We start from the raw sequence: 24,418 nt of genomic DNA, 5'->3' as shown, positions 1-24,418 counted from the left end.
ACCTCACAACATCCGTGTATGGTGGTTAGGGCGGGACGTTGGAATGTTGCCCTATAGCCCCTGCAGGTCCTTCTTGATTGATAGACCGAACAGCAGAGAGGCCGTATATGGCTTCTGGATGTCGGCATCGACAGTTCTTCTCGAACTGTCTACCGGATAAGGGGATTTATGCAGGTTGTCGAGGGTCTCGATTTCAGTGCCTGTCCCACAATGACAGTACATCTCCCGATTGAGTAGGTTTCAGGCGTCTTGCAGTGCTTTGCAGAATGAAAGAACCTCGCTTACAGCCGTGAAACATTTGCCGGATGGCTTCTTCGTGAGTACCCTTCGGTACAAAACAGATTCTCTCTGCATTTGACAGCAGCGCTTGCGCAAGTCTTCGCTGTAAGATACAATTGGGTTCTTCAGGCTGCTGAGCACGTGGTGAAAGCTCGTCGACAAACTTTTTAAACGTGGTCATCCGGAAGGGATCTCGTAGTCACTGCGTAAATTGTCGCCAACCTCGGAATTCGTTTGCGTGGTCCAGGGACCACGTTTTGGCCACGCTGGACGGGTAGATGGCTAAGTTATTAAATTTACCGCCGCCATCCCATCTATTGCGACGGTAGAAGCGGTTGAACCCATCGTGCCTGCAGTGAACATGGTGTCCGTGGACGTCGTTGAAGGTGCATGCGCGGGTCCCGTTGCCGTTCGCCCAGGACAGAGCCCGGTCCAGGGCAGGAACAACCTACTCTGTCGCCGGTGCCAGCAGAGTCATTTGCTAGCAACGGTAGGACCTGCAGCCTGTTACAAAATCTGGCACCTCACAACGAATCGTCGAAAAGTTTTCAGCCTAGCGTCGAAGTACGGCGCGAGGTTGTCACTTTTTTTTTTTTTTTCAACCCCGTGCGTGTGCAAAGATGCAATCTTACCTTTTCGTCGGCATGTCCTATTATGTCTTAAGATAACGACGATTGTCAACGTTGAACCTTTATTTATTATTATTATTATTACTCAGACCCTGTTCGTTATATGGCACAAATTGATGAGTTGGTGGAAAGTTCCCGTACGCATGCGACCGCCAGGAACGCTGTCTGGATGTGAGTTATAGAGAAGTCTTGCTGCGTTCTCCTATGTTGTCCGGACAGCGTTCCAGCTGTGGGTCTTTATGTGACCTCCCGTAATACTGATCTTTTCCGCATAGAAGAAGAATGCAGGCATCGAATCACTTCCTGAAGAATAGCATTTGAACTGGAAGCAGTTCATCAGCAGGAGGGTCGTAGTAATCAAATGCTTGAAGCTGATTCCATATAGGTAAGCACTGTTCGGCGCACAAGGCCCACTGATAAGGAAATGCGTAACAGTCACACCGTGCGAAGTTGTTTCCCTTTATCCGAGGCGGCCCAGGCAAGGATCCCTACAAAATTAAGGTATTCAGTTGAAACTGTTCGTGCTGAGCAAGGTCGTGCTGAATGACGATGAGCAATGGATGCGTCCTGAACCGCAGGCCTGTGATCAAGGGTGTCCAACGTGCCTTGCTGTTGTTGTTTTTAATAATTTTATTTCTCGGTTAGGTAACAATGGAAGGGATGCTCTGTAGCAAGATACTGTGCTTATATTGTGTACATGAGCCAGAAGTGGTGTTTCTGGTAGCAGTTCTTAATTTTGGTAATGTTGACAAAATTTTATCTAAGTAGATGTTTCTGTAAAGGACGCAGACTTGAGAAAGAGAGAGATATATAGAAGAAAAAAAATGGAGACGTTGGCCGGTGCAACCAGCAACTCTGGTGGATGGTATGGAGGGACGCTAATCACTCTGTTGACATATTGCGAAGAAACACCACTCTTTGTAATAACCCATAGCACCTCATCCCATAGGGACAGGTATTCGCACACAAATTCCGAGTGCAGAGCGTTCGCAAGAGAGCCACGCGGGGCAGAAAATCCCTTTCCCTCGGCTGCTAGTCTGTGACGCCACGTCTTCCGCCCAATAGCGAGGCGCCCACCTTCTTTTTTCTTTTTTTGGTGGGTGTATTATAGGAGCGGCTCCCCTCTCGCGTGTCTGAAGTAGAGCGGTCGACCGCAGCAGACGGTTTTTGGCAGCCAATAAAAATGCTCGGCTGATGTGACGTATCACGCCTATACCCACACTCTTAGAAATGAGCTTCACCGCATAGCACGCTCCAAGCCAACCATCATCTCGAATGATAACGTTATCTTCCCTGATTTGTTGAAAACGGTAGGCGTACGCCTTTTTTGTGACAATTATGAACAGCATAAGTGTCACAAAAAAGGCGTACGCCTCCCGTCTTCAACAAATCAGGGAAGATAACGATATCATTCGAGATCATGGTTGGCTAGGAGCGTGCTATGCGGTGAAGTTCATTTCTAAGAGTGCAGAAGTGTTTGGAAGAGATCGCCGCCGCTCCGCGCATTCTTTTTGGCTACTTTCCTCAGGAAATGCGAGCGGCTCAGAACCAGCGAAAAGATTAATCTCAATGCCACACCATCTATACTATGTTCTCCTGGCTTCACATGCATGCGTCTTTAATCGCAACACATGTTGCTTTTGGAAAATGAAGCACAACGATTTATTTGGCTGATGTACTGTACTGTGCGGCGGTGTTATGGGGTGAATTTGTGCTTTAACAATGTGGCACATGATGCGTTGAAGTGTAGTTCTGGACGTTGGACACACCTGTCACAGCTTCATGCTAGCAAGCGAATTGAGTGACGGTGACGTACGACGACGACGATCCGAGATCCGCAAGGCATGCATTTATAAGGCTTGTTTAAGACACACATCAGTTCCATATGGTACGTGAAAACACTATATGACGTATACTCGCAGTGCATTGCTTTAGGCCCACGATTCCAAAATTCGTGTGCAGTCGTGAAATCAGGTGGAGGAGAACAGTTTTTCTTCGTAATGGTAACACCATAGCAGAATTTTTTTTTTCCTTTCCGGACAACACATGCAGCATATATAACGGGGTTGAGAAACCACCTCTAACCCCACACGTTTAAATCTTTGTTCGTAGCATTGTAGTCCACATATTCAATGCGCAAAGTCATACTTGCCTCCTGGACCAACTGCTTTTATAATAACATATATGTAGTTTAAAAACGAAAAAGGGAAGGAAAACGCTTTCAAAGCTCGAGAGTCGGCGCAGAGTAATATTCAGAGTAAATATTCTATTCTATTCTATTCTAGGAGCGTGCTATGCGGTGAAGTTCATTCCTAAGAGAGTACTAGATCGTGCGGATCATGTGGACAGGCTCCTCATACACTCTTAAAAATGAACTTCACCGCATAGCACGCTCCTAGCCAACCATTATCTCGAATGATATCGTTATCTGCCCTGATTTGTTGAAAACAGGGGGCGTACGCCATTTCTGTGACAGTGACACTTATGCTGTTCATAATTGTCACAGAAAAGGCGTACGCCCCCTGTTTTCAACAAATCAGGGCAGATAACGATATCATTCGAGATAATGGTTGGCTAGGAGCGTGCTATGCGGTGAAATTTATTTTTAAGAGTGTACCGTACGCGAGGCTTCCGCTTCCGCTGAAAAATGAAGTGACAAAAGTTCTCCTTTTAATGAAATGACCATACGCTCACAGCAAAGAGGGATTTACAAGGTGAGATGCGCTGCGCCAACTGCCGTCGAGCCAGTGACATATTTGACCCCAACTACAGTTGGGCAGCGTCAAATATCATCCACATTTCAACAGCACTTGAGTACAACTGGGATCAGTGATCTCAGCTGAACTGGTCGACTGGCAGGGTGGCGAAAAACACGTGGCGATGAACCACGAGTCAAACTGTCGTTTCATGTGTATCCGGACATTTATTGGCTTTTATGTGGCTTAGTTGCATGCTTTTAGACGGAAAGAGCAAAAAAAAAGAAGAATAAAGAAAGAAGAAAATGAAAGAAGAAGAAAAAAAAAAGAAAAACGCCGAGAGGTTTACGTCTCATAATAGAACAGGATGAATTTTACCGTATCTACAACCGTCACGTGGTAGGATCACCTAGTATAGGCAACCCGAACCCAACGACCATAGCCGTACGATGGGGGTGCGAGAGGGAGGGACAGCCGCCCTGAGCGCCGTCGCCTGAGAGGGCGCCGAACGGCAGGTCCTTGCTGGTTCGTTCGACAGTATAAAGCGGGAATTTGAATTCACTATCGAAGATAATTCGAATTTACGATCTCGTCAGTGCAAATCAGCGTTTTCTTTTCTTTGTTTAAAGGGCTTCTGAGGGTAGTGAGTGAGAGGTCGGGGGCGCATCACGTTTATACCCTGCCCTGGGCGCAAACTCGCCTCGCCACGGCTCTGCCAATGACGCACTGAAAGTGTCATGTGAACGCAGGGGACCGCCGTTCAGTTGAAGGCCCCATTGTGAGGTTCAACTGTCATTAACTTCATTAACTGTCATTAACTTTTAGGGCGAGGGCAGTACTATTTTTGAAGAGCGATGTGGGCAAGCATTGCGCTTGTCCCATCCTATACAGTTGGCAACACGAACTTCAACGGTAACTGAGGGCGTGCGTGTAACCGAGTTATTAGATCACTGCTAATGTAGGAGATGTTGTTGCAGTACAGTCGTTTTATAGATATTAACATTGCATCCGTCGTTCAAGAACGACGAAGAATACCTGTAACAGTATACATAATATAGAAGCATGGTCCATGCTCGACTGCAATGCTGAGTAACTGAGAGTAACTTTTTTCTTTAACTTTATTTCTGAGTGACCAACACACAGTAATAATAATCAACTTGAAAAACGACCAAAAGTAACCAGACTTTCTGTTGTTTTCTCCACTAACATTTTTCTCAACAACCCTTCAACAAACCTGTTAGAGCACTATTTCTGCTGCGCGTAATAACACCGCACAAAGCATATGTTCAACCGCACGCCACAACAGTGATCATTCAACATGGACACAACATGACTAGGGCACAAAGCTGTGTGTTTGGCATGACGTGTCACGCTTCCACATGTTCTGTGTCACATTCTCGCCGCATCAAACTCCTTTTAAGATAGGAACTACAGCTTTAGACATGACACATGGAACATAAATTTCAAGCAGAACTTCACCGCATAACATGTTGAACGCCAAACATTGCACACACACAACGTTACCGTCATCATTCCTGATTGGTGGAAATCGCGGCGCGTACGCCCTTCTGTCGTGACGACGTCCACTTCTGAGTGGCCAACAACGGCGAGCCGATCCTACAATTACCCCCCCCCCCCGCCCTTTGTGACAATGTAACTGTAGAAATGTCACAAACAGGCGTACTCCTCCCGTTTTCAACGAATCAACGACGTGATTCGTTCTGATGGTTGGTGATAGCAGCGTGTCGTGCGGTGAAGTTCCGTTTTAAGAGTGTAGGAACATAACTTGGAACATTTTATTGCCAAAACAACGTGACGATTTGCTGCAAGTTTCTGGCATTATATTTCTCGTCCGCCTTATTCAACTTATACTATAAGGCACCATCTACTCCTGTTCTTACTTTGAAATCGGTGACGCGCGTAGAAGATACAGATTCAACCGGCAGTAATAATGCCTTGGGCACAGAAACATCTCATGCTAGTTTTCACGGATACCATGAATCCGTGGTGTAGTTGTGACGCTTGACGTAAATGCGCTCTATATACGGGAACTTTACCCTCAAATCGGCTGTGAGGAACACACGAGCTTTCACTAAGTTCCTCTCAGTGTGACACAAGTCAAGTATATTATATACCGCGTTTTGTGGCCTAGTGCCCCACGAAACCTTCAGCATGCAAACAATAACAATGCCCCTCAGTATATTTCGTTAGGTTAACGATATAAATAAACGCAGGTTGTTTACCATAAGGAAATCTTTCATGCTGACATGTCAGACAATATTTGCGCCTTTTTACGTTTAGAGGTTCTCTGAACATTGCACGTGTTCTAATCAACAATGTTGCCAGGACCCATGAAGACGACACAATGTCTGTCTGTGACCTCGGAGCATACTCTAAGTATGAACGGACAGAGCTGCCTCCCAAAACTATCTCCCGCATGATGGCTTCTAACCAAGAAACCCCCAACTATAGAAGCCGCGATCAGGATGGCCTCTAAATCAACCAATTTGGCGGCGTCTATACACTCGAAACTGCACAAACGATCACTTATCAGTTCAGAGCCAAACCCTAAAATAAAAAATAAACAGAACAATAAATCATTGTGAGAATTATTTCAATTAAATTTTGAGTTTAATTTTATAGCCTGGCGTTCCAACACGTGACGTAAGCATTAATAGCTTCCGGTCTTTGAGTCAAGCATCAAAAACACCGACTCCGGACAAAACTTCCTGGTTATATTTCAACATATCTCAAAACACATTTATCTCAGTGGCACACATTTCCGATGCCCGGCAACGTGCCGCAGGTTTCGATTACGTCACCGGATGTAGACATGCCGACAGTTTTTCTGTTTTTTTTTTGTTTTGTTTTTTCTGAAAAGCCACGACATCCTGTTGAATGAAATTTTCCGCAGGGAACGCAAACCTAACTTGCAGTAGAATAGGAACTATAGCGAATGCCGACTTTTGTGTTTTTTCAGCAGCTTGATACGTAAAGAAATGCCACGCGAAATCGAATCGCACTCTGCCGAGTAACACCAGATCCCCCACAGCTGGTAGATGGCGCAGAGTCCGATGACCTCGTACAGTGAGAATCACATGCATCTGCCAACTAGTATACGAGATATTTTCGCTATCGTGGAGGGTGGTGAAAGAAATGATGATAACATGGTTCAGATATAGACGCGCCAAACGTGGATGTCTGCTTTTGGAATACATTCACATGGCTGAATCTACTCGCGGTATGTCAAAAGGAAAGTAACGCTATATCTTAATTGCAGAATCGTAGAGTACGGAACGATTCTAGTCAGTCGTCAGTTTAAGCGCGGTTAGGACACAATATCACCTCATGTCACATTCCTGACACATCACCGAAGTACAAGTCAAACAGCGTCGTTCTGCCATACACAGCTTTCGTTATATGTTGATAGCTATAATAACACGTGACAGTAACGTACAACAATGCCCACGTCGGACACCATCCCATAAGATATTATGGTTAGTACACATTTATCCTTCATGGTCTATCAATCCAGTATAGCTCAAAGAGACCACGAAGAGACCGTGTAAGGTGGTTTAAGTACATCGGAATGTAACACAAATAAATGCTAGCTGCCTCTATATAGTCCAGAATAAGATGGAGCTCTCGTCGTTGTTCCTCTTTGGATTACAATGCCTACCCCCTGGGGGCTCTGTAACTAACAGACACCTTGCGTTATAATTAAGGTTCCGGGTTTTCAGAGTTTCTCCCTCTCTCCCTCTTTCTCTTTTCATTTCAGAAGGTGTAATCAGAGGTAATCGTGTAAGGTAATCAGAAGGTGTTTTCGGAGTGAATTATTTACTGGGAATGTTTTTGTCGTTTATTGTTCACAACTGAGTTAATGTCCGAAATTCGAAGAAAAAGTGACGGCTGTACCGTGTAAATAGGGTGCACTATGCAGTGACTGCAATGTTGAGGGACCTCTCTAATCAAGGATGGAGTTCACTTGCATTTCACGGAGACATCACGCATCGTTAAATGGCTGCACAGTGGATTTATGTTAAGATTGATTGATTGATTGATTGATTGATTGATTATGTGTTTAATGGCACAAAGGCAACAAAGGCCATAGAGCGCCATTTATGTTAAGAGGGTCGGCCTTTCCTTGTCGCGGCGGCCGGTAACCAACACGACCTAGAAACAAAGCGTGATGGCTTAAACGAAGTGACGTAACAATCACAAATCCGCCAATCACAACCGTGCTTTCGGCGGTCGCATGAGCCGCCATGAGCCCCATGGGAAACCACTGGTAGCCACAGCAAGCCTATGTTTGAAATCGTCTGCGGCGATTGGCTGACATTCTGGCTCAAAATGTCACGTGAGAAGGAGTGAGAGGAGGCATTAAGCAAGCTCGTCCAATCATCAGGGCTCTTCTTGCTGAGCTCGCGGTTACTGGAACCCTCAAGGGGAAAGTTTTTCGGATAAATCCAAATTGCTGTAAGTTTTAATCGTGCACTCTTAAAAATGAACTTCACCTCATAGCACGCTCCTAGCCAACCATCATCTCGAATGATATCGTTGTCTGACATGGTTTGTTGAAAACGGGAGGCGTACACCTTTTCTGTGACAATTATGACCAGCATAAGTGTCACAAAAAAGGCGTACACCTCCCGTTGTCATCAAATCAAGGCAGATAAAGATATCATTCGAGATGATGGTTGGCTAAGAGCGTGCTATGCGGTGAAGTTCATTTTTAAGAATGTGTGTGAGTGTGTGCTTGTGTCGGAATCTTTCAGAAAAATCCGAAAAATCTGAACCCAAGACGTACTGAATCACTTCGTGATCTTATTCGTGCGTGTCTGGTGCGTTCTTCGTTGCGTGTGACATTGATAGGTTGTCAAAAATCAATATCGTACATCGAAGCGGACAAAACATTTTGACGCGAGGTGTCAGCACGGGGCCGACCGTATATAGCGATGTCCGGTCATCTTGCACGCTTACCCACAATCATTTTTGACTCGTATACGTATACTCTTTATGCTGCCATTACCAGTCTGTGGTGGTTAGTAGTTAACCACCTTTTAGCGGTACAAGCGAGCGGTAGCACTTGTGGTCGTTTGTGGAGTCGCAATCTACACATTATTTTTAATCCAATTCAGTTGCATGCTTAATGTGCTCTGTCCTTCCGGCATTTATTGACATCGCGTCGAGCGTCCATGTTCATAGCGATGATCAGCGCAGATAAGAATCTGGCCGCTAATTAACAGTGAGCAAATTAATAATATTTTTTTTTTTTTTGTGAGGCGTGCGTCTCCCGTGGCTTGCTGCGGCGTACCCGAAAGTGTACGAATAATCAAAATTATCAAAGACACTCGTCGTGGTCTCTTCAAGTAAGGCACATCGTATTAATAACAGCATATAGCAGAACATGATCCGGGGAATCCATGCGTATTAGTCTCCTGATCAGTCCATCAAATAATCGACATTTCATCGGAAAACAAATATTAATAGTCCTCTCAGCACACCAGGCCTAACCTATAGTAGCCTAATCAAGCCTAAAGGATGATCAAGTAAAGCAGTCAAGTAATCTAAAGGAGAAGAATAAAAGGGATAAAGACAGGATGAAAGGATAGAGGAATACGAAGTCGTCTCAGAAATAGGACACAAAAACGTGACGATTTTACGTGTGACGATTTTTACGAACAGAATGGTGCCGGCAAGTGAATTTTTGGACTTGTGTGCACCTACTTTGACTGGGGCAATGCTATGTTTCTTTTGACGCAACACATGCCTGCTATTTCCTACAGTTCCTACAGTTACGGGGTGCGAAATTACGATGCGATGTTGCGGGCGTGATCATGACTAATGCTAAAGTGCGTCGGAGTGTCTCGCCCACTGGTCTCGAGAACAGTCACAGAGAATTGCAAACACGTATCTGCGTCAACTGAATCGCAAATTGAATTGATTATGTCTGCACCGTTGGTTTGACGTCGTTGTGTACTCCTCGGCTAGCTTTCATTTGGTTTTGCAACCGGTGTGTCGAAACACCAACTGGACTGAGCTTGTAATCGTTTGTAGTAGCAGTAAAAGTGATAGTAAAAGTCTGTAGCAAAAAGCAACCTTGCGTCACCACGCTCTGTTACTGTTGCCTCTATAGTCAGCCAAAGGTTCCCAAGTAAGTCACTGGACCGGTTTCATCGTACTGGAATCAGGCAATTAATGTGGCATGGCCTGGTTATATAAGCTTGGCGAACATATTTCGGGGCACGTCCCTGATTCCCGGACGTACAACTTGCGACACACTTGTCTGTAATGTCCAGCTCGTGGCGCAGCGATCCCCTATCGGCAGTGTCGCGGGTGAAGAAACAATGCCACTAAAATCATTTGCGAGGGGAGGCTGCGCAGTCCCGTGCTCTGCACAGCGCCACCATCCGGGAGAGGCATACTTTGGCACAGTCTACCTGCAATGCCTCGACTGTCTGCTGGCCTGTCCTCGGAGTTCATTTTGGAAGTTACAGACAAGTCTGTCACAAGCAGGACTACAAACTTCGTGCAAGATAAGGGAATTACCTCATGCGACATCCCATGTTTGGCGATGAGACTATCGGACACATGAACATTTGTGTAAGAGCTTGCGTTATTCCGACGCCTTTCTATTTCTATTCTATCTGTGAACGGAAGACCTTCTGAAGGTACATTCGTCGCAAAGAGTCGGGAATCCATCAATAGGCGCTCTCTATCGGAACTCACTCCGTTCCAGTGCCAGTATTTGCCAGCAATATAAGCTTTGGACCGATAGAGCCTCCGAGCATGACATGGCGTTTTCGTTGTTGCATGTCATCAACGGCTGATCTCTAGGAATAGGGTGGACAGAACAAATTTTGTTTTCCGCTACTTGCCTCGTACAGTTCAGTTTATATTCCTGTACGGGATCGTGAAAAGTGTTGCACTTGACAACCCTTTGAGGCCGAAGAGCAAACCGGAAAAAGAACTTAATATTTACTCGCATGACAAACGTCCCCGCAACGAGGGCGTCCACCTGCTGCTATTTGTTTTTCCTCCGTGTTTCACGCACACATACTTCGGGAACAAGTACCGCACGGTGACTATACAGCCACCGTATAGCCGTGTAGAGCACCGGTTTTCCTCGAATAATTAACGCGCTTCCTTATGGCACTATACATTCTGGCGGGCTAAATAGCGCGTTCATTATGCGGATAAATACGATATTATTCCAGTTGTATGTGTACGTCAATATACTATCCGTGTATTCACACGAGCGACATTCCCCCAGAAGAGGAAGATCCGAAAATGTCATAGGTTTCTGCTGTCACGTGAGCGCGAACGCTCAACGTCGTGTCTTCACTTACACTGCTTACCCATGGAGAATAACCTGCGACGCAACCACAAGATATTCCGTAGCAGACGACATGAAAAGACGCAGACGGTGTCGTCTGCTAAGTGTCGTCTGCAAAATGCGCAGTACGTCACTCGCGATATTCCCCACCGTGTGAATGCTCAACATAACACGGGACGGAACTTCGGCTCTGTGAGCAGTGTTTTCGCTTTTTCTTCTACTAGAATATTCCGTGAGGATGTCGCTCGTGTGAATACACGGTATACGGATTCTTTGTCAGGTTTCTTCGTTCTCCTCACCTAATAACAGGCGAAACGATAAGTTGATTTAAAAAAAAATTCGTGGATTACCTACCGAAAGTGATATGTCGATTCAGTAAGCACAAACGATGGTAAGGAACGGTGCGCACTACGTATCACGGTTGACCGCACTTTGTCACCACAATAAAAAGGAGAACAAATCTGGCAGCTACACAAACACACATCAGACGCAGATACGCAATAACAGATGTCGGGACACTCGAGCGTCTGCAAACTGTGAGGTACGATAGTGCGAGGCCCCTTCCATAGAGAGCTGGCCCAATTTCTTTTGCCTAGTAGAAGGAACGCTTCTAGATCGAGAGCAGTCCACACTCCCGCCACCATCCACCACCAGAAGCAAGTAGAAAGAGCAGAAGAGACACCAGTCCAACGTGTACCTCTGTCTGCGGTCTAGCACTGGAGCGGAAGTTTCTCAGGACAGTTCGTCCACGCAGAGGTTGCAACGGGCGGTAGTTATCCACCAGCACGGGAGAAGTCTCGTTGCCTACTCGGAGCTTCCGGAATTGTTCGAGCTGCACAGATGGAATAAATACGTGAACAAAACAGATGAGTATATACACGTATGCATTTCCTCATATTATCAGCACTCTTCTTTATTTATAGTCGCGTTCAACTTAAGAAGGAATATAAATCTAGTCCGTCAACTACATACGCCGTTGAGGATAAGCAGACGCAATAGCACGCCAGGAGAAATACTGCAGCGCCACCACGCGCCATCAGTGTCGCACTTTCTGCTGCAGCGTAGCGTCGTGCGGCCAGTCATAACGGCCAATACGGAAGCAGGTTGTGTACGATGGACTACATTATCTTGCGCAGGGAGAGAGCATGACCTCTCTGCGTCCAGCCATCCTATCTGCCGCGCAGTAATATTTTTACGGGCTGACGGACTATAGTTCACCTTACGTTGAGCTTACCGTCCTAGAGTATGCAGGGCCGAACACAGTTAACCAGAAGGGCATTAAAATTACCAGGAAGGCCATTGAGCACATCCTAAAGGATTGTTGCGCTTATGACGACCCGCACCAAAAACACGTCGTTGACTGCAAGAACGGTACCCTGACATATATTGTGCACCCCAGGCCCCAGAGGTTCCGTCGCTTTCCATTCTGACCGATCTCCCGTTTCCGTGACCTGGCTTAGGAGTGGCAGTGCGCTTGCTTGTCGCATACACGTGTACAAACAACAACGAACCGGAATTCAAGATCTTGCAGCACGGAATGCATGCTATCGACCACGGCCCCTTTACCATAGGCAAGGTGCTGGCCCCTGGTCCAGTAGCGCTCATATGCATCAAGGTCTACGTCACCTTTGGGATTTCCTATCATCAACAGGCCTCTCCACCCTGCTTTGATCACCTGAATCCTCATCTTCATCTTTCACTATCTACAAATGGCACTGGGCAGCGCCAAGCTATGGTGAGCTCACCATAGCCAAGCCTGCTGGCTGGCATCAGCCCCATCTCATCATCATCACTTTATGTGTGTGTGTGTGTGTCGTCGACGCTGGAGATTTTTTCGTTGCTTAGTTAATTATCGCACGACAGTTTACTATTCACGGTACATTCGTTTTGCTTTTAACTTTGCAGTGCACGTGGCGCTGTCATATTTATCTTATGTGTACCTCCTGTAGCGTTCGCCAGTGGGCCCAGTGCGGAAGATGTGCACGCCACCTTTTCCTTTCGGCTTACTAAAGGTAATCGGCATCACTCGCTACAGAACAGCAATTAACCTATGACCAATCGTCTGGTGGAGCGATTTCACCGCCTCCTCAAAACCGCCAGTATGGTATACCAGGACTGCAACCACTGGCTCGACAACCTGGCGCCCGTCCTCCTGGGCATCCGCTACACTGTAGAAACAGAGTACAACCCGCTCCGCCGCCGAATGGTCTATGGATTCCGTCTCCGCGTTACCCGGCCAGTTACTCATTTGCTCAAAACTCTTTTTCTTTTTTTCGTCTCAGAGACAGTTCCCCGCCCGTCTACAAACTACTCTTTGTCAGCTGTGACCCCAACCTACTCGTGGATTCCTCTACGTACCCAACGACCTATCCTGCGCCTCCCATGTCTTCCCGCGTACGGACGACCCACTGCGCACCTCACAGGCCCCGCACATCGGACCCTTGCCACCGTCCACACATGACTGAAGCACATCCACTTCCACAACCTTAGTCTAAAACCATGAGTGTGTATTGTCATCAAGCAGGGAACCATCCATCAATAGCACACATGTTCGTATCTGTTTTAAACTTCTCTTCTATACGTAAAAAGGGTGTTCTTGCAAGTTCACAGCTTTTTTATTCCGCAGACCTCAACTGAAAGGTGTAATAACAGTGTGAGAAATGGTGATACTGGAAAACCAATCTGAAACAGTGTTTACCCCCCCCCCCCCCCAGTAGGTATAATACAACTGCATTTGTGCAGCAGGCCCCTCATACAAGAATGTACCAGAAGGTATATAGACACTTTGAATACGGATGAGGTCTTACCTGTCCAGCACTAAGTGGCACGGTTTCCCTAAAAAGCGAAAATATGACAGCTTCCGAGCAGGGCGGCGTTGTGAGGGAGCCATTGTACCTAAAGAAGTCTTTTGACCGCCTCGGCAATAAGTTGTTGAGAACAATTTGTCTTTGAATCGGTACTCCTCTGTCGCTCATTGTTCTGATGTTCTGCAGCTCGCTTATAAGGTTCATGTACTGGTTGTTATGCTTTCTGGAGACCTGTAAGAACACATATAATTAAGTTAAAGGGGTTCCGGCACTTTCATGCACGTGGTTCATTGCAGCACGGACGCATAGTACTGTATGCCCAAAACACTGAGGAAGAAAGCATTATTCTCCTACGTGTCGTGCTTAGCCAGATACAAGCCCTTGAGCACACTCATCCCGAGCGACGCGCAGACGCCACAGAGCTCAGAGTTGCTCCCATTGGCAGCCGTAAGCACGTGACCTCACGTGCGCTGCTCCACTGGCGGCGGTGAGGTCTGTGACTTCAGAGTCGCATTGGTTTCGGTATTCGCAGTGTCAATTTTCTCCGCTTCTATTACCCTCTTCGCTGTGAAACTTTCAATGTAGGTTCACATCGGTTCAAAGAACCGTCTTTTACATTAATCTGACTGTTACGTTAATACGACCATTACGTTAATAACCTAGGATATCCTGTCGCAGCCCCTTTAAGTTAGCACAGGTAAGGTAGCACAGGTTTTAAGGTAGCACAGCAAACGGATTACGAGTCAATCTAATTTGACCAGTGACCACAATCTCGTGACCGCAAATTAGCTGCATTGTCGTTTTCGGCAAGCCAATACTGCAGATAATAGATAGCAACAAAATTTCTTCAAAGCTATGCGGTATACTGGATATTCCAACCCAACAGTCTTGTGGGCCTACCTGCGGGGTCAAAGCCTGTGGGCCAAAGTCGTGTGGAGTCAAAGACTATGCCTGGAGCACTTTGCGAAGGCCATCTTGTATAAGCAAGGCCTAATCGCTAGTTTCCCACAATCTAAAGTAGTTCCTGCAGTCACAGGTGGTGGCGCTAGTGAAAGGGCGCGCCGCTGTCGGCCTCACGAGGTGGGCAACGCCACGACTGACGGCCTGGGGCAATGTGCGTCCTGGGCCGACTTCTAAGGGAACTGCGCCGACATATAACAAAGTGTCTGAGGAAAACCCAGGAAAAACCCCAGACAGCACAGCCGGCACCGGGATTCGAACTCGGGTACCTCCCAGTCTCGACGTGACATGACCAGCACGCTAGCCACTGAGCCACGGGCGCTGGGAGCGGCCATACAGCCATGCTTTTCGGCGACCAATCATGGCCATGCTTTTCAGCGGCCAATCACAACCATGTTTTTCAGCGCCCGATAAAATGGAAACAACCCCTCATCAGACGCGCGGTCAGCCGCTCGTATAGCCACAGGCTTTCTGCGCTTGAAATCGTCTGTGGAGAATGGCTGAAGCCGACGCCAACGCGCCTTTACATTCCTACATGACCCGGGTTCGAATCTGGGCACCGGCTGTGCTGTCTGGGCGTTTTCCCTGGGTTTTACTCAGACGGGGTGCTTTAAGACAAATATCGGCAGAGTTCCCTGTGAAGTCGGCCCAGGACGCACGATCTCCCCCTGCGATAGTCGTGACGTTGGCCGCCCGAGCGTGGCCGACTATACCGGCAAGCAATTCCATCACCACCACCACGTGCCTACGTAACGGAGGGGGAGAGGAGGCATCTTTAGTCTACGCAGAAAAATAACCGTTCGAGAAACAACTTTTTTTAGTTCTTCAACTCGTCCGTATTTTTCAGCTTTAAAGGTACTGTAAAGCAGTAGACAAGCATGATATGCCGGTGATGTGACTAGAGACTTTGTTGCTTCTAAATACCATATGCGGAACCATACGACCGACAACGCGCTATAAATATTTTTTATTTGCCATGAAAGATGCGGCGTAGTGGAGCGGTGCGACGCCTGGTGTCAAACAACCCCCTGTACAGCGGGCAACACTGAAAATTGGTATTACACACTATGATATCGGAACTTCGTTATTTTAGTAACCATATTATTAGTTTTCCTGTTTACCTATGCATTCTGAAAGCCCTGTTAACAGTTTAAACTGTTAACCCCTGTTTTTGCGAAGTAGCCCAATGCTGGCCGCTGTTCGATGGGGGCTCTCCCTACTTCTCTGCTGCGCCTGCGCCCTCCTTTTGTTCGCGGCCTCTTTCGAACGAAAAACTCTCTCTGTGAACCTCTGTGAACAAACAAGTCCCGACGTTGTCTGGCTTCTTGGCCGGCTGACACATTTTTTTCAACGGCTCAGCATTTCATTTCAGTTCGCTTATCCGTTTATCCTCAGATATGGATCGTTGTGTGGATTGCAGGGGCGGATTTTATGGTGGGTTGTGGTGGATTGTTATGTCGGGCCCAGTGTTATACGCATGCAATGTGGTTGCCGCCGTATGTGTCAGAAGTACGGATTCATTTCGAATACCTAGTACAGTGTTGCCCGTAATCTTTAATTGTAATTTTCTAATTAACTGCACCGTCGATTGGAATAAAACTTGCACAGTTTTTGTCCTGGTGGCTTGGACTATCGAATAGCCACACTAAATGACATTTGATCGGTGCTGCTTTACAGTACCTTTAAAATGTTCTGCGAAAGCAGGACAGCCGGAGATCAGGAAGCCTTAGGCACTCTTTCGTTCAACGGCCGGTAGATGAAGATGAAGTGCATGTCACGCGCAACCATTCTCATGCATTAAATCATTACCATCCTGACGCTGTGCCTCTCGCAACAATATGAGAGGATCAGAGAAAGGTTCTTGCAATATGAAGAACTTCCAAAGAACGGTTATTTTGCTGTGTATAGATGGCGTTGATTTTGCTCTCTGATTAGTTATAACCATCGAGGCCTCGTGCCTGCTGATCTACGCTACAGACTCACAGTGCCAGCGAATACGTGTTTCACCGCGTTATTGATCCAATATGAATTTTGTGTTTAATTCTTGAGCAGTTAACATACCTACCTCAAAATAAACAGCAACCACGGCAATTCCGTCAGAGTTGCGTAATGCTTCTGCAACACTTCCATAGTCTTCCTTGTAATGTACCAGATGCAACTGCAGTCAAAAAAAGAAACACGTGAGTAAATGAAGCGATAAAAAAGGACAGGCCTTTTCGTTCCGAATGTACGAAGAAGTGGAAGAAGAATACCCAGAAGACACAATACTTTTCGGGCTATGTTCACCATACGCACATAGTCATAGAATGCTGTTTTCATACTCGCTTTATTCGAAGAGCGACAATACTCTGTGCAAGTTGAACTTCTGCACAGGAGAGGAAAAAATGGGGCGAGAAATCACGTGGGCAGCGTTCCTCCACTCACCGGTCGGCGCGCAGTAACCAACGTGCTCGACGTTGTGGTTGCGGTTACTTCGTTGCTTCCCTCCCACGTGAACCTACCAACGTGGGCTCTCAGCATCCTGTTTGTTGTGCTGGAGGGCGGCCAATCATGTGCCGCGTTAGGTTACGTCAGAGGTTGAGGGAGAGGGTGAACTGAGGAGTTGCGCGGAAGTGTGACCTATACACTCCTAAAAATGAACTTCACCGCATAGCACGCTCCTAGCCAACCATCATCTCGAATGACATCGTTCTTTCCCCTGATTTGTTGAAAATGGGAGGCGTACACCTTTTTTGTGACGCTTATGCTGTTCATAATTGTCACAAAATTGTGCACACCTACCGTTTCCAGCCAATCAGGGAAGAGAACGATGTTATTCGAGATCATGGTTGGCTAGGAGCGTGCTATGCGGTGAAGTTCATTTTTAAGAGTGATGGTTATAGCGCAACAGCGCCATACCACATAGCACTTGTTCGCGTGTGTCTTCATGTTTGTGTTCCCGCGTTCGTGTCAAGCCCATAGCCTTTCTTGGCTTGAAAAAAATCATGGTTGATTCATTGGTGGATCCGACGGAAATGCGTTGGCATTAAAGCTTGAAAACCCTTTGGGAACTCTCTTTCACAAACGCTACACAACCCTTCACACGACCCTACACAACGCTAACGCAAAGACAGCATTCGCAGTCAAACGAGCATTTCGGGCTTACTCCAATTCAGCTTGGCGGCGCCGTCTCGCAGACTCAGCTTTCTTTCGCCGCCGCTCCTTCGCACAGCTTTCATAACCCATGGCGCGCCCACGCAGAGACGTCTAAACCTGTCGATCACCACAGTTGCACTGGGCGCCGGCGCCGTGTCGCGCGTCGCACTTTCCATGCGCCCTCTCCTTCCCTCTCCACTCAGCGCGCATGCGCGCCGCGCCGTGCCTACAGACAGATCACGCCGCGATTCTTGCGTAACTATAATGCTGACGCATTAAAAAAAAGCATGACGGTGCGCCGCTGTGCGCTCACGTGGGGAGCAGTAGAAAGCTATGACGTTTTGCGCATCTTCCGCTGGAGTATTCTGGGGAATATCGCTCGTGCCAACACACGGACAGAAAGTTTAGTGAACAGCGTCCCTCTCACCTCCATGGGATATTGGCGCCCGTCAACGAAATGTTCCGAGCCCCGAGTATTGTCCGAGCCCCAGTGGAAATGAAGCTGGGCAAAAATGTATTTTCCCGGAAGGCCTCCGCGTTCGATGAACCTCGGAGAGTCTTCTTCAACCACCATCGCTGCACGAGACACAAAATAACAGCTAGTGAGCCACTTTTCAAGCGCCGGTGGTGTCACTGTATTGTCAAGCAAGTGTATTGTTTACAGGGTTTGCGACCAGGGGCCCTATTCTCGTCGAAGTAATCGGCCGCGTTCATTTGTGTCTCGCCTGCCATTGGTCGTTACGTGAAGGCGAGAAGAATGGAGATGAATGTCACGCACCCTCAACCAATCGTCGAGCACGTGATCCTTCACTCTTCATGCAATACCTACTTTATCACGAGTAGTAGAGAGTAGAGTAGAAGTAGCTGGCGTTTTGGAGCTTGGCGACGCCTGAGTTTGGGGTCTGCTGCTCCATTTCTTTTAGTTGATGAGTATGTTCCTCTTCTTGGCTTGTATGTCGGCTGGGGGAAAGGGGGTAGCTGCATTAGGTAGCTTGTTGATGATTACATTTATAGATCGCAGGAGGATCGTCCTTTGCACTTTGGATCTATCTGCTGATAGTCAAGATGCGGAGTTTCTTCTTCAGTGGACCTGGCCTTGTATTTCTGCACCATTTGCGTATCTTTGAGGAAGTCACACAGCACATTGAGTGCAATTTTTCCGTCTGAGCTAGTATTCCAATTGCCCATTATCTTGGCAAAGATGAGAGGCGTGTGACTAAGCTTTCTTAGCTCCTTCTCTAATTGTTCTCGTTCTTTGGAGAGCTTCTTGCACTGAGTGATGACATGGTGGGTGGTATCCGGAAGCATGCACGCTGAGCACTCAGGAGAGTCTGCTTTGCCCTGCTTGAAGAGGACTGAGTTGGTTGGCAGGACTCCGAGACGTATGCGGTGAATCAATGTGGTGTATTCCCGTTTTATGTTGCCAGGTATGGAATACTTGAGCTCAGGATCAATGTGTTTGATGTAATCTTCTGATCGCAGTGTGTCCAGCAGGAGTTTCTTTGCGTATACTTTAGTTTTGCTGTTGAGCAGGTTTACTGCATCTCCTTTAGTGAACGGAATAGGTGATCGTTTCTGATGAGACAGGGCCTCTTTCGCCAACTTGTCAGCCAGTTCATTTCCGTCGATACCACAGTGGGCTGGTACCCATTGTAGTTCGACGTGGTGTCCTCTATCGATTACATCTCAGTGATCAGTGTGAATCTTGTAGCGGAGCAAATTTGTCATGTCCGGTAGACATAGTCCCTGTAGAGCAGCTGTGGAGTCAGTACAAATAATCCAGGAGCCAATTTCGCGTGTCTTGATGTAGGTGAGAGCTTTCAATATCCCATGCAGTTCTGCTGCTGTGGATGATGTCGTATGTGACAGCTTGTAGCTTTTTGAAATGTCTTCTTTATAAACTGCGTTGGTTGAGCCGAGTGCCGTAGTAGAACCATCCGTAAAAATCTTTGGTGACGGGTGGGCTTCTTCCAGATAGCTCAGTGCAAGTGGCTTTAGCGCCATGGGTGGGAGGTCAGCTTTCCTTTTAATACCTGGGATTTCAGTCCTGATGGCCATGGTCGGCAGAAGCCACGGCGCCTTTTCACGAGTAAGCGTGCGTTTTCTGCATTTTGGAAGAAACTTTTGTACGACTCCAATGCCGATGCAACGCAGATTTTTTGCGATCTTGTATTTGTTTAACCAATGGTGCTGAGTGTGCCTGGTGATGATTCGGATCAGATGGCGTCGTGTTTCTCTTTTCCGATGTGCATTGAGTGGAGGTTCTTTTGCCTCGACACGTACCAACTGTGACCGCACTGTTTTCGGAACTCCGAGGACTGTTCTTGCACTGCGAGCGACGATAGCTTCTAGAGTGTATTCCTGCTTCGCGGAGAGGTTCTGTATGACGCGGAGGCTATAGTGTATACTTTGCCTGATCAAAGAATTATGCAGAGTTGCCAACGTTTCCGTGTTTCCCCCGACGGTAGCCTCCGAGATACTAAGTTCATGTAAGCGTTGCATTTGTTGTTCAGGCGCTTAACCTTGCTTGTCCAGGACAGCATTCTGTTAATGTGAACACCGAGGAATCTGTGTGTAGTGACTCTCTTCGTGGGTTCTCCTTGCAAGGTAAGCTCGATGTTGCCGAGCGCTTGCGGGTGAAAAGGAGATATATAGACACATCCATGCCTCGTTCTTCAAAGAAATGAGACCGCTTCTATGGCGTACTGCAACCGGCGTCTAAGGGGCATCGACTGCCTACCACATGCCCAGAGGCACATGTCATCAGCATAGACAGTACGGTGAACCTTAGGCGGTAGTAACGCTATGACAGATGCCATTAGGATATTGAAAAGTGTGGGGCTAAGAACGCCCCCTTGTGGGACCCCTTGTTCAATAGTGTGGTGGGGCGATTCACCATTTGCTGTTTTCACGAAGATCCTGCGATTGCGAAGACTGCAGAATCAAGAGCTCAACTCTTGGTTGACGGCGCGTGACATTCATTTCTTCGCGCAACGACCAATGACAGGCGAGATACAAAGTAATCGAGTAACCTAGACACTTTTTGTAAATTACGACAAAAATATTAGACATTTTTGTATGTGGATTTTGCATTTGTAACTGAGATCGTGGAATTCCCTACCGCTCGACGTGAAAAATAAGGATTGTTTTGTCACAAAGCTAAGGCAGCATGTACTTGCCACATCGAAATATTTAAATATTGTTTAATATTTTACCTTCTTTATTAGTTGTTGTGCTTTTAACTGTGCGTTGCAGGAGTCTCTACTAGCATGTGCTATTGACCTTGTACCACGGTGCTGCTTTAACCTTCACCTGGTGTCTGTCTTGAATAAACTGGCTACGTTTCTCCTGCATGCATCTTCTTTACGTGTGCTTTCTGGCAGAAATCTAAGAAAAAATAAACTAACATGGTGGGGAAACCGACCCACTGTTACCAACCGAGTCGGATAGGGTGGCTGCTGAAGCTCACAGGTCAAGGGCTCCCACACTCTAAAAACATAACTTTTACAGAACAGATAAAACAGAACTCTACGTCAAATATGTGGCATTATGCAGCTCATAATTGCCACATAAGAGGAGTACGTCTCCCCCCCCCCCCCACACACACACACATTTTTAACAAATCAAGGGAGAGAACTTTGTCATTCAAGATGAAGGTTGGCTAGGTGTGTGTTATGCGGTGAAGGAGGCAGGTCTTGCCCAACGACCTCTCTAGCACTTTGCACTCCCCGACGGACTCACGCACACTCTAAGCATATCCACGCTTCATCTTCCATCCGTCTTCTTCTTCTTTTTTTTATATTTTTTTTTCTTTTTGCTATAGTCGTGACGACGCCCACTTCTGTGTGGGCAACAATGGCCAGCCGATTCTGCCATTACCCCCTCCCCCCCCCCCTCCTCTGTTTTTAGGGTGTATAGGCTGCCGAGTACACTTGGATGGCGCCCCACACGCCCGCATTACTTTATGTAAGCAAAGCTTTACACATGTGCTACTGCAATTGCACTGCGTAACTGCACGCGAGAACCAGTACGAACAAAGATGACAATCAACCAATCAATGAATCATCGTCGGATAGAAACCTACCTGTGTGGCCATTGTTGACGATGTATGGATTGCGCAGCGGCTCGTGGTACAAAATAAACTCCAAATCATCAAGTCTTCGACTGTATATGGCATAGTCGGTGAGAATTTCGACGGGCGACTGCTTCGAGTCGCTGCCACATTGATTTCCATCGATATGTAGCTTTCCCCAGTTTTGTGGTCCTGCGCGAGAAAGAATTCAAATATGTATGTACATATATTCAAATACGTGCGCTTCGGAATTGCATAATATCCTAAAAGGTGTAGCGGCGTAGGTCGGGAGTTTGAACGGCGTGCGGAGCGATCTTACGTTGTGATGATGAGGTATAACGAAGGGCCTAAAATGATAAATGTTGCAAATACTAACGTCACACCGGCATTACGGCGTTTTGTGCGTTACAGCATTGGTATACGCCGTCGCTAATTTTGACACTTACTAAGCATCGGCGCTGTGCCAGAATTAATAAATGAACAATATCAGCCTGCCAATCAAGAACCTGCTATGTAGCCGGCTCTCTTCGATGCATACATCGTGTGTCATGTTGATTGCAACATTATCGCGAGTAAGCAAGACATGCACCTCTTTTGTATCTCTTGGGCAGCGTTCAAGTGATCTCTTTTAAGATATTTTTATTTTATATTTTTAATTTGTTACTGTCATAGGGCACACAATAAATAAATACTAAGCAGGTAAATACAAAGCAGGTGGGATAGGCTTCACCGCGACCAGCCGCGTCAACAATATGAAAACCGAAACTAATTAATTACTGCAACAAATGACCCGCTTCTTTGGCAGATTTTTCTCTAAAAGGTGTCTACTAAAGGTCCCAAAAGGGGTAGTACCCATTTTAATGCCGACAGCGACCCGCTTTAGAAGTTATGTTTTTTTTACGAAACTCATTTGAATTTTTAGTTAAATAATGAGCGCCTCCCACTCATTCACACGGTGCGCAGCTTGTAGGTGCTATCGGACAGATACTTGTAGAAAAGAAAGTTCGTCGAATGGTGCACCCGTTGGCGAATTATTTAGCCCGGGGATTTAACTGAGACAACCTGTATAGAGTAGTAAATACGATATTTAGTCAGTATTTGAGATGCTTGGCCTGATCCTCTTGCAGAAGTTAGTAAAACGAAAAAAGAAAAAAAAAACAGCGCTAAATTTGCGTCGGGAATGTTGCGACATGCATCGAATAGCCGAATGCCGAATTCAGTTATCTGAACTCATGAACACGATATGATGAGAGAAATGAACTCACCAGTGGGTCCGGAGTACGACCAGTGAGTATTGGCAGTCCCTGAAAAAGAACATAAAGCTGTTCAAGGAGGACGAAGTAAACCCGTGACGACAACAACAACAATAAATAGAGAAGTGATGACGACATGGGATGCAACGGACATGCAGTTTGGTCCAACTGGCAAACGGCGTTTAGGAAACAAACGCTATCGTAGTCAGGGTGTCGTACCGAACTTAACCACTACCTTATCTCGAACCGGAACCGAACAGAACCGATATTTTCCCGCCATATCTTGAAACACGAATCGGATCTAATGCAAAATACTGCTCCGAACCAGTTCGGCAAATGATTCGGACCCTTGTTCTTTTTTTAGCAAAGAAGAGGTGAGAGGAACAGTGGGGAAAGGGAAGACAAATATAGTGCGGACGACAAGAAGCACAAATAATTTGGACAACGACAATTTAAAGGGAATCCCTCGAAATATTTGAGCGGGTAAACCAAAAAAATGCATAATTGCCCAAATGAATTTGGTGTCTCAGATTGCTACGACCGCGGGTCACTCGTCGTAGAAAACGCTGTTGACTTTACGTGCAGATGACACTCAAGGATACTTGAATCTTGTTGTGCAAATGTGTCTGTGTCCATTCTTAGAAAGTACTTCTCTTCCGCTATGTACCGAACCGGTATGAACCCGTATAAAACGATTTAAACCGTTACCGTTAAAAAAAATACACACACGCACAGTTCAATAATACATTAGAGAGCATGAACACACAAATAACAGGAGTCTTATCGGTGACAATAAATGGATATTTAGTTATAACTTGGGACACAATAATAGACTACTAATACATTTCTAAACCGGACACTTCAGCGTAAAACATATGCAGGTACTTGTGCGTGCAAAATACAAACTTGAGCTGAAAAATTAAGCTGGAAATAATTCTTCGACAAGGTATTCCAACAACAACAACAACAACAACAACAAATGATGACGATAAGATGGCATTCCATTCCATAATGGTTCTGGGAAAAAAAGATTGTTGAAACATATCTGTTTCACACTGAAAAAGTGCTAGCTCGTGCGAACGAGTAACGTATATAGTAGGAGTAACGTTTAACGATATCTCCTCGTCTCTAGCGATAACTTTTAACGCTTAGCGCGTAATGTTTTTAACGTAGTATTTGCCGTGTATAGGCGGTCATTTTCTCGAAGCCAAGCAATTTATCCATACTGGATTTCCTTTCGCGTGAAGTCTC

General features: G+C 46.5%; 1 protein-coding gene across 1 annotated transcript in view; it reads right to left on the bottom strand.

The window, feature by feature from the left end:
* Nucleotides 1-953: 953 nt before the first annotated feature.
* Nucleotides 954-24,418, bottom strand: part of LOC135370776 (carbonic anhydrase 7-like) — a 69,218-nt gene continuing 45,753 nt past the window's right edge. The window contains exons 2-8 of the mRNA XM_064604612.1: nt 23,180-23,218; nt 21,927-22,106; nt 18,270-18,418; nt 16,773-16,865; nt 13,748-13,978; nt 11,638-11,772; nt 954-1,396 (exon numbers count right to left, since the gene is read on the bottom strand). Coding sequence (XP_064460682.1) covers nt 1,205-1,396; nt 11,638-11,772; nt 13,748-13,978; nt 16,773-16,865; nt 18,270-18,418; nt 21,927-22,106; nt 23,180-23,218 — 1,019 coding nt within the window. The 3' untranslated portion in view covers nt 954-1,204. The remainder of the gene's footprint in view (nt 1,397-11,637; nt 11,773-13,747; nt 13,979-16,772; nt 16,866-18,269; nt 18,419-21,926; nt 22,107-23,179; nt 23,219-24,418) is intronic.

The sequence above is a fragment of the Ornithodoros turicata genome, chromosome 10 (assembly GCF_037126465.1).
Source record: "Ornithodoros turicata isolate Travis chromosome 10, ASM3712646v1, whole genome shotgun sequence".
Lineage (NCBI taxonomy): Eukaryota > Metazoa > Arthropoda > Arachnida > Ixodida > Argasidae > Ornithodoros > Ornithodoros turicata.
The sequence above is the reverse complement of the archived record's forward strand: the minus strand, read 5'-3'. Positions and strand labels throughout refer to the sequence as shown.